Here is an 11,061-nt window from a genome sequence, read left to right on the forward strand (position 1 = left end):
CTAACATCCTTCCTACAGGGAACAGAGGCACACAAAGATATAACTTATCCACAGGTACACAGCTGGTGAGCGGCGCAGCCAAAAGCTAAACTCAGACTGGGTTTAAACACTTCTTGCTTCTTCCAAGAGAGGAAATGTGCTAACACTCTTTAAACATTTTAAGATGATTTTTATGGATTATTACTTTATGTGTGGCATGTATGTGTGAATGTGGGTACCCTAGTGCCCCAGCACACACGCAGAGGTCAGAGACGAACCTTCGGGAGTCAGTTCTCTCCTCCACCCAGCCTCCAAGGAAAGAACTCAGGTTCACCAAGCTTGCACAGCAAGGCTTTGTACCCACAGAGCCATCTTGCCAGCTCGTAATAATATACCTCTTAGAAAAAGATAAATCTGGGAGCTGGAAAGATAGCTCAGCAGTTAGGAACTCCCAATGGTCTTGCGGAGAATCTGAGTTCAGCTTCCAGCACCCACATCAGGTTTTTCCCAGCACCTACATTGGGCTGCTCACAACTCCCAATGACTCCAGCTCCAGTGACTCAAGAATTCTGGCCTCTGCTGGCACCAGCACTCACAAGTGCAAACCCACACACAGACCCCCTCCACACACATAATTAAAAATGATAAATAGCCGGGCGGTGGTGGCGCATGCCTTTAATCCCAGCACTCGGGAGGCAGAGCCAGGCGGATCTCTGTGAGTTTGAGGCCAGCCTGGGCTACCAAGTGAGTTCCAGGTAAGGCGCAAAGCTACACAGAGAAACCCTGTCTCGAAAAACCAAAAAATAATAATAATAATAATAATAATAATAATAATAAATAGCCAGGCGTATGGTGTCCACCCTTAATCCCCCCACTAAGAAGGCAGAACTCTGAGTTGAAGGCCTCCTGGTCTACAGAGTGAAAACCTATCTCAAATAATGATTATATGTAAAATTAAACTTTTAAAAAAAGATAAATCTTCCAAAAGAAATTGCACAGTGTAATGCATATAGATGCATCTTTCTAATAAAACATATAAAAGTTGAACAATCAGAAGCATCTTCAGTTTATAGTGCAGTTTTGAAAATAATAGATGGAATTTTCCCATAATGAAAAAAATCGTTCTAAAATTTCACTTTTTCATTTAATCTTTTTCCTATGTTAGAACATACACTTTGTCTGCTAAGAAACCTGCCTCCTAACAACTTCAAAATCTTTTTATAGTTTTTGAAATTTAAAAATCTTAAGATATACCACAAAGACATTTTGCTAAAACATCTCAAATCACCTTATAAGTTACCCCAGAATTTAAGAGTGGGTGGTGGTGGCACATGGTTTTAATCCCAGAGGGGATTAACGGCAGTTGATCTCTATGAGTTCAAGGCCAACCTGGTCTTTATAGAAAGTTCCAGGACAGCCACAGCTATGTAGAAAGACCTAGTCTCAAAAAATAAATACATACATAAATTAACTAATTAACTAAATCCTTTAAAAGAAAAGAGAAAAAGCATAGAGCTTTAAAGGTGAAAGACCTTTCTAAGAAAGCAAGAGGACCTGGTTTAAATTCTCAGCTCCCACATAAAAGCCAAGAATGGCAATGCATGCCTGGAACCTTAGCATCTCAAGAGCAGAGACAGGCAGATCCCAGGAGCTGCCAGCCAGCCTGGGCTTCAGGGTGCGTTAGCTTCAGGTCCAGTGAGGGACCTTGAACAACAGAGAACAATAGAGGAAAACACCTGACATCCTCCTCTGGCCTCCACACGTGTGTCGGTGTGCGCATGAATAATAAAACATGAAACACCACAATGCGTTTGGTGAGCTGAGATCTGCATCTACCTGGAACCTCCGAACGCTCTCTTATTTGGAAATAGCTCTTTACAAATGGAATTAGTAGAGGGTGTCAAAATGCTGTGATGCTACATTCAGGATGAGCTTACAATTAGCTAAGGACTTGTTTTCATAAGGAGAGGGTGCAGACAGACAGATGATGACTAGCTATGAGGCAGCAGAAGAGACAGGAGCTATGCTACCACAAGCCAATCAAAACCAGGAGCCAGCAGAAGCTGAGAAGGAAGGAACACATTCTCCACTGACCTTCAAAGGGGGCACAGCCCTGGGGACCCCAGGCTTCCACCTCTGACCTCCAGACTGGAAGAGAATAATGTTCTCTTGTTTTAAGCCACCGATCTTTAGTACTGCTACTGCAGCCCCAGCAAGGTGATATGCTTATCAATTTAAAAAGCGGCCAGCATTCTGGAGGTGGAGGGGTTTGGAGAGATGGCTCAGCAGTTCAGAGCACAGACTGCTCTTCCAGAGGACCACTCACATCAGGAGGCATACAACCATCTGTCACTTCAGCTTCAGGAAGGGGATCCAACACCTCTGGCCTCCACGGGCACTGCAGTCATGTGCATACATACAAACACATACACCAACATAATTTTTAAAATAATAATAAATTTTAAAAATAGCATTGCTAACAAGAGTCCTAGAAAAAAGGCTTTCTAAACTGGACTATACATGCCCAAGGTTTCAAAACAAAATACAGTGTTCATAAGGACAGGGACACAAATGTTCAGCTTATGTAAACACATACAACGTGCCTTCATACAATGCTTTGCTGGGAGCTGTTTAGCTCAGAGGACTTCTATGACTAGCCAATTTTGCCGATGCTCCTGGGGTTTTCTCCCTTTGAAGCTGAGCTGCATCCCTCCACAGCCTATCAGCAATCACCCTCCACAGCCCTTCTCCAGTGCTCTGATTATTTCCTACTGGATGAAAAAGTCATACAGCTAAAAGTACCAGAATTGATTTTCTCAAGCCATGTTCTGTAAGCATAAAATAGATTGTACTTTATGTATAATGTATGTATATAATATGTGGAGGACTGGAGCCTCCACAGAAAAAGATTTCCCAAACCTAGGAAAGGATGTATATTCTACCTTCTATAGACTCTTTATGTTTATTAACAAGGCTCTGAGAAATTATCAAGTAAAAACAAACAAACAAACAAAACTGTTAAACATGGAATCTCTTTGTGGGTTTGAATGTTTGGTTTTTGGTGGACTGTTTAGGAAGGATTAGGAGATGTGGCCTTGTTGTGAAGGTGTGGGCTTTGAGGTTTCAATAGCCCACACCAGGCCCAGTGTGTGTGTCTATCTCTGTCTCTCTGTCTGTCCGCCTGCCTGCCTGCCTGTCTGTCTGCCACCCCCTCCCTGCCTCCTGTTTATGAATCAGATGTTAGCTCTTAGCTACTGCTCCAGTGCCACACCTGCCTGCCTGCCACTGCCATGCTCCCTGCTATGATGGCTATGGATGTACCTTCTAAAATAAAATAAAAATGCTTTCTTTTGTAAGTTGCCTTAGTCATGGTGTCTTTGCACGGCAACAGAACAGTAAATGAGACACTCCTGACTCTCCATCCCTGCCATTAAGGCATTTGATTTGGATGTATTGTGCCCCTAGTAAAAAGAGTCACAGAATTTTCCCTCCTGTTTGCTTCATTTTACTTCTTCATGGTCCATCATCGGCAGCTGACTGGTCAATACAAAAATCAGACTAACAATGGCAGAAGATTATTCTGACATTTGCTAGATCTTAACTTACATATCAGTTAGTCGTGTGTGAAGTAGGTCCTTTTACACTTGTTTTACCTCCTTTTAACCCCCCAGAGCAGGCTGGTTTAGCCACACTAACCAAATAAGTGAGTTCTGACTTAAGGGGAGAGACCCTGCACACATGCACACACACACACACACACACACACACACACACACACACACACACAAAGTGCCATAACACAGACAGACGTACAAAAACACACAGATATACACAAATTAAAAATAATAATACAAACATCTCTAAGGTTTTTAAGCAATGTCTCAACCCTGATGATCATAAAATATTTTCTCTTTCAAAATAGACCTTATCTCAGCTGGGCAGGGTGGTGCACACCTTCGATCCCAGCACTCAGACGGTGATGGGATTGCAGAGTTCAAGGAGGATGGGATTGCAGAGTTCAAGGCTAGCCTTGTCTACAAAGAATTCCAGGACAGGCGAGGCTACACCACAGAGAAATCCTGTCTCGAAAAACAACCAGAAAACTACACACCTCTTCAATTTACCCAATCTTCACCTCTTCCTCCAAGTTCAATCAGTCATTTAAAGCTATGGCATTACAATGTTGCTAGTATAGATGCACAGGAACACGGAAATGTTTGCCTTGAGTAGGATTGGCAACATTAACATTTCAGCAGCAGAAAACTTTGAAAAACAGTATCGGAGGCCTCACAATAAGTCTGCCAAGCTGTTATTTTAAGCATGAAGAAACTCTGCTGGTCTGTAATTTGTCAAAGTAATTTCTGATCAAATCCAACTGCTCTTGCGACTCCAAGTCTTCCAACTTATCCACTCTTTCTTACCCACTGCAATGAAGAGGAGCAAGAGGAAAGATGTACACATCCTCTACCAACCACTGCAGTGAGAGGGGGAAGCGGGGAATGGCATAAAGTCAGAATCAGAACTGTTTTCTCAAAACTGGGCTAAAGATTCTCTATTGAGTAAACTTAGGCGGAGTCAAAGAAATTGCTGTTCCCCAGAATTGCTGTTCCCGTCAATCAGTGAATGTAAGTAAGAAAAGGACTTTGTCAGGAGTATCTATTCCCTGAGGGGCCCCGCCTGCCCTTTACCAACACTTAATCTGTATTTTTCAGACTGTTACTATGTTTTCAACAGTGCTAAAAGGTTACTCTGAAGCAAAATGCAACACAGGCATAGCCTCATCCAGAGGGTCTACCTCACAAGATCAGCGGGTTATTGAACTAAAGACGAGCTAACAAACTACCAAGTTACTGCTCTCTACCGAGAACTCTAACTACAAAACATTGCCAACAAATGATCTAACCAGATCCGGAATACTCAAGTGTAACAAGATCCTTTTTTTTAATTTATGGTTTTGTTTGTTTGTTTTCGAGACAGGGTGGTATTTTTAAAGAAAGGATTTTAACAGGCTAGAGATGCCACGGGGACAGGAATGTCCCCTGAAAGCACTGTAGCCACCTGACCATTTCGTGTCCCTTCTAAAATTAGAAGAAAACCCCACTAGAAGTATTAGGAAATAGCTTAATCCTGGCGAGGGAGGAGTTGTTGAAAAGATTTCCTTCAGGCATATCAAAACATGCCAAGGGCCAGTGAGATGCACAGCTGATTAAGGCAACAGAGCTGATAACCTGATAACCTGAGTTCCAGCCTCAGGACCCACGTGGTAGAAGGAAAGCACCAACTCCAGAAAGTTCTCCTCTAATATCTACACAATGCCAAACACACACACACACACACACACACACACACACACACACACACACACTAATAAATAAAAAAGTGCTGGGCGGTGGTGGCGCACGCCTTTAATCCCAGCACTTGGGGGGCAGAGGCAGGTGGATCTTTCTGAGTTCAAGGCCAGCCTGGTCTACCAAGTGAGTTCCTGAAAAGCCAGAGCTACACAGAGAGAAACGCTGTCTTGAAAAACTGAAAGAAAAAAAAAAAGATAAGGTTGTTTTTTTTTTTTTTTCAGAGTCATACCAAAACTCAAGCACCAGCTGCTTAAGCAATACATTACAGACACATTTGAGAACCTAGATGATTCCTCCCAGAGCTTTTCTTCATCTCTCCCCAAGAAGTGACCACCATTCTGAATTCAGTGTCCATCTCTCCACACACTAATATATTTTTATTATGTAAGTATAAATTCATAAAAATACAGTGACATCTCATTCCTTTCATCAATTTTACTTATTTAAAAATGACTGTGGTGCACGCACAAAAGAATAAAGGTTGCACAACACTACAGCATCCTTGGGTACCCAGTCTCTGGAGCAAAGACCACAGCAGTTTTGTGTATATCTACATAGAAACAAACCACAAACAGAGAAACAGTAATGTGCATATTTGCCTCTGCTTTCCATAGATAAATGGTAGGTAGCTATACATTACTTTTTTGCTCTTAAAATATACCTGGAAAACTTTTCTCTAAATTATATAAAATTCCTTACTTCTCCCTTAAATGTTTATAAGGTATTTCATTGCATGGAGAAACTAACTATTCACCTTTCAGAGAAGTTAGTTCCAGCCAGGTGGTGGCATATGCTTTTAATCCCAGCACTCAAAAGACGGAGGCAGGCAGATCTCTGTGAGTTCAAGGCCAGCCTGGTCTACAAAGTGAGTTCCAGGACTGTTAGACAGAGAAACCCTGTCTTGAAAAAAATGAAAGGGGTAGGGGGGTGAGGGTTCCGGAAGGAAGGAGAGAAAGAGAGAGGGAGGGTAGATAGAAAGAAAGATTTTAGTTCCAGGGAGAAGGTTTAGTGTGTAAAGATCCTTAAGGATCCGAGTTTGATCCCTGGGACTAACATGATAGAAAGAACTCTAGAAAGAAAGAATTCACTCTCAAGTTTTCCTCTGACCTCCACATATGCACCATGGCATAAGTGTGCCGAACGTGTGTGTGTGTGTGTGTGTGTGTGTGTGTATGTGTGTGTGTGTGTGTGTAAAAAGTTATTTCTAAACTTTTTATTGTAATTGTTGTTCAGTTTTTTGAGGCAAGATCTCTGGCAGCCCAGGCTGATCTTTAACTTATATAGCAGAGGCCGGCCTTTAACTCCTAATCCTCCTGCCTCTAGCTCTCAAGTACTGAGTTTACAGTGTATGTTACCACACCCAGCTAATTCTAAACTTCTATATTATACACACCATAACAAATAACACAATCTCCAAGCGCGTGCACACATACAGAATAAATTCCTACAAGTTCAATTGCTGGGCTAACTTTAGTACATACTGTCGGCCACTACAGATAATATTAATTTGTACTGGCATTAGACGAGTGTTTTGTATGTTTTTTAATCTATATAAATATTAGATGTTATATATTCTTCTACAACATGAACTTGTGTTTTTGTTTTTAGAACCAGGGTCTCATGTAGCCCCAGCAGGACTCAAACTCAGTATCTTATCAAGATAATAACCTTCCTGTCTTGGCCTCCCAAGTGCTGAGATGACAAGCATGTCCCAGCATGCCTGTCTCTACAACTTGCCTTTGGTGCCTACCCTTATTTTCTAAAGATTCACTCATGCCAAATATATATGGCGTATATGGACATATACAATATATGTGTATGCATATATGTATACGTATATATTTTATTTTTAACTTGAGGGAATTTTCCTGATTCATTCAAAGAGTATCTATTTACCTGAAATAATGGTTTAAAATAGAGAAATACTCACCAACCTAACAGATCATATGCAGAAGTAACTTATTTACTGAAGACACATGCAGCCCATAAAAACTCTCAAGAGCTGCCATTTTCCTGTACTATTATAGGAACATGACTCTGTTCATTGATGCTTTTGTAAGAGTTCTATGGGAGGTGGGAGATGACATGCAAAGGAATAGAGACTGACACCTTGACAAACAGAGGAAAAAAAAAAAGATACCTTGAAAATTGTCATTCAAGCCCAATCACAAACCCTAGTTTTCTGTTTAACCTTTCCCCTCCAAATGTCAGCATTAAGTAACCCGATTATTTTCATTAGTAATTATTTCATAACAAGATAATCACTATCAATTTAGCCACAAAATTACACTTCTAGAACTGGTAATGTGGCTCAGCTGGTGGAGCATGCACAAAGCCCGGGGTTCAGTTCCTCACACGGTAGACAAGGGGGGGGGGGCAGGCGCAGGAGGATCAGAAGTCCAAGGCCCTCCTCAGTTACACAGTTTGAGGCCAACCTGGGCTAAAGGAGACCCTATGTCATAAAACAAACAAGCAACAACAACACACACACAAAAAAATTTAAATTCCCTGGAGGCACTGAATATCATACTGGGGATTTATTTGTCTATCATGATCACATTTTCTGTTAAATTTTCTTACATATATTTAAGAAATTTACCAACATATATAATACTTGAAAGTTACAACACAGGACAAATGCTCTTTTTGAGACAGGGTTTCTCTGTGTAGCTTTGGAGCCTGTCCTGGAACTCACTCTGTAGCCCAGGCTGGCCTCGAACTCACAGAGATTCACCTACCTCTGCCTCCCGAGTGCTAGTGCCCGGCAGGACGAATGCTCTTATCTCTAAGAATTCTTATCAAACTAAGACTGGGGTTAATTACCAATACGACCACTACAGTAGTTAATTTTATCCACTCACTGAACATTCCGGCCCCCACCCCCTGTGTTCTCTCCTACCCTAACAATACTCATTCTTTGTAGGTGCCCCTCCAGCAAGAGCAAGAACACATATAACCATATACTGAATCCAAGTACTCAGGGAAAAAAAGATGCTCCCAACACACATACATCCAAGCCTGGGTCTCACTCACCTCATGGTCATGCTATCCCCCACACCAGAAGACATACAGCCATTCCATGCTATGGAGAGGATCACAGCAAAAGTCATGGTTATCAAAAAAAATTTTTTAAGAACCTGGAGAGATGGCTCAGTGGTTAAGAGCACTGGCTGCTATTCCAGAGGACCCAGGTTCAATTCCCAGCGCCCACATGGCAGCTCACAACTGTCTGTAACTCCAGTTCCAGGAGATCTGACCCCCTCACACCAATGCACATAAAATAAAATTAAATAAATTTTTTTTTAAAAAAAAGCATCCCAACTGTTTAACAGTTTTAAGATGAACTGGTTGAATAATGAGACCGACATCAACTAACAAGTTTAAGGACAAGTTTAATTATAACCATGAAGCTATGATCCTCTGACTCACACTGGTCCTCTCTATTTGGGGAGGTTTATGACTGACAGGATAGTATTTCAAGAGAAGGCTGTGTGGGTGGAGAAGTGAAGGTTAAGGAAAGGAAAAGCAGAGTCATTGAGGGGGAAGAGTGTGTCACTGACACTTCACAGGTCAAATCTCCAAGCTGCACACAACCTCTTCTTCCTTTCTCATCTGCCTGGTCCGCTCTGCTCTGCGTCAGGGGAACTGTGGACACCACCTTCTGAGCAGAACCCTCAGAAGGAGGGTGGGGAGGCCAAGACTGGCTTATCACTACAATCAGGGCACTAAGAAGCACTTCTTTCCAACACTTGTAAACTAAATGGCCTAGAAGGATTAGGGCCTAGCTCAAAGTACACAAAACACTGAAAGGGCCGCCTGTAATACCAGCTACTTGGGAGGCTGAGACACAAAGGATGGCAAGTTCAAAGCCAACCTGGGCAGCTCTGTAAAACTCTAAATAAATAGATAGATAGATAGATAGATAGATAGATAGATAGATAGACAGACAGGCAGGCAGGCAGAAACCTGGGAGAGCAAACATCTTACTGGCCTAGTATGAACCCACCCTAGAATTTCACCTGCTCCTCCTCCTCCCCACACTGTAGTGCTTGCTGGCTGATTTTTCCTAGTGTTTACGGATTTGCTCCCCTGAGGGTAACACAGCAACTTCCAAGTTTTAGGACTGGGAAAGGGCAAGAGAAGGAAGGGTTCTTCTGTTCCTCCTGGGAGAACAGAGCTCAGTTAGCTCTCTATGTAAGTTTTTATGAACCTTTTTATTTCAATCAAATGTCTACTAAGAGCTTACTATATGCAGGTCATATGGTCATGTTTCTCCAAAACCGATGCATGAATTATTTCTTATCAGTTCCAAACTTCCTTCCTCTAAATACTTAATAGCAAGCTTAAATATTTTAAAGGGGAAAAAAGTCCACCTCACAAAGGTTGCAATCAGAATTCTCCTTGTCAGAGGTGGTGGGCTAGAGAGCAAGCTTGTTAACAGAATGCTTGTACTTTTGCTTCCACAATAAGAGGGGATTCTACCAAAACAAACAAAAAGTCCAAAGGATATGCACTAAATTACCAATATAAATATACTGTGAGAATAAACGGAAACTGTACCAATAGGCTAATAAATACTATCTGGGGGTAACATATCCCCTATCTACCAGGTACGGCTTTCAGAAATCACAAAACTTCCAAAAATAAAAACTTAAAGCACTGAGTCTGCACTGAACTGTAAACCATGCATAGAAAACACAGCGCCAGTTCACATGCATATCCATCAAATGTCCTAAAGGAGATCAGTAGTTCTTACAAGGGTATTATTATTAGTGTTAATTTCTGAAAGATCTCCCCACAGCTACCTCACTTTGGGGAGAACACACTTCGATTCAGAAAAACTGAAGAAGCACTTAAGTCGACAACCTCCCAAAAGCGAGGCGGCAGCGACAACTCCGAGGACCGCCAAGGCGCGATGAGCTGGCCGTGCGCCAAGGGTGCACAAGAGATCAGAGTGCCAGGCGAGACCCTCCTCCTCGTCCCCGCCAGGCGCCCCCCGCGCGCGCGCGCAGCGCCCAACTCCCTCGCCGGGGAAAGTTGCACCCCGAGACATCCCCGCCCCTCGGGCGCCGCGCCGTCGCCATGGCGACCGCCCCCACCCCACCGCAGCGGGCCCCGTCGCTCTGCAGCCCGCGGCGGCCTCGGGCTCCGCTCCCAGCGCCTCCGGGGACCGGGGACACCGAGCCCAGAGACCCGGAAGGCGGGCGCGGGGGAGGATGCGGAGTGCGAAAAGGGCATCCGTCGCCCTCGGTTCGCGGGGTCCGCGCTGGCCGGGCCGTCCTCACCCTTCACTTTGCCGAAGGTGCCGACGCCCAGCGTGTCCCCCAGAATGTAGTGGCCGATCTTCACCCGCCCGTCGTGCTTCTGCTTCTCGGCCGTCGCCATCTTTCTCCAGGAACTGAGTCTGCGCATGGCGCCGCGGGAGGGGGCGGAGGGGGCGGGTAGGGCCGCGCCGGGGGTGGGCGGGGGCCGAGGGGGTGGGGACGCGGGTGCGCCGCGGCGGGGCGCAGTCGCCGGCCGCCGCCCGCGCAGGCCCCGCAGTCCCCGCAGCCGGCCGCCGAGCGCACTCGCTCCCCCTGGCGGGCTGGGCGGCGGCGGGGCGGCGGGAGCGGCGCCGGTACTCGCCTCGGCGCCCCGCATCCCTGTGCGCGCGCCCGCCCGCCCACCTGCGCGCGGGAGGGCTCCCTGGCTTCCCCTCCGGCGCGGCGGGCCACAGCCTCCCCTAGGTTGC

At 44.5% G+C, this 11,061-nt stretch overlaps 1 protein-coding gene across 1 annotated transcript in view; it reads right to left on the reverse strand.

Moving 5' to 3' along the window:
• Prkaa1 (protein kinase AMP-activated catalytic subunit alpha 1) overlaps positions 1–10,774 on the reverse strand; it is a 36,732-nt gene extending 25,958 nt beyond the window's left edge. The window contains exon 1 of the mRNA XM_059276275.1: positions 10,616–10,774. Within this exon, the coding sequence (XP_059132258.1) occupies positions 10,616–10,742 (127 nt within the window). The 5' untranslated portion in view covers positions 10,743–10,774. The remainder of the gene's footprint in view (positions 1–10,615) is intronic.
• Between the last annotated feature and the right edge of the window lie 287 nt (positions 10,775–11,061).

The sequence above is a fragment of the Peromyscus eremicus genome, chromosome 11 (genome assembly GCF_949786415.1).
Source record: "Peromyscus eremicus chromosome 11, PerEre_H2_v1, whole genome shotgun sequence".
Classification (NCBI taxonomy): domain Eukaryota; kingdom Metazoa; phylum Chordata; class Mammalia; order Rodentia; family Cricetidae; genus Peromyscus; species Peromyscus eremicus.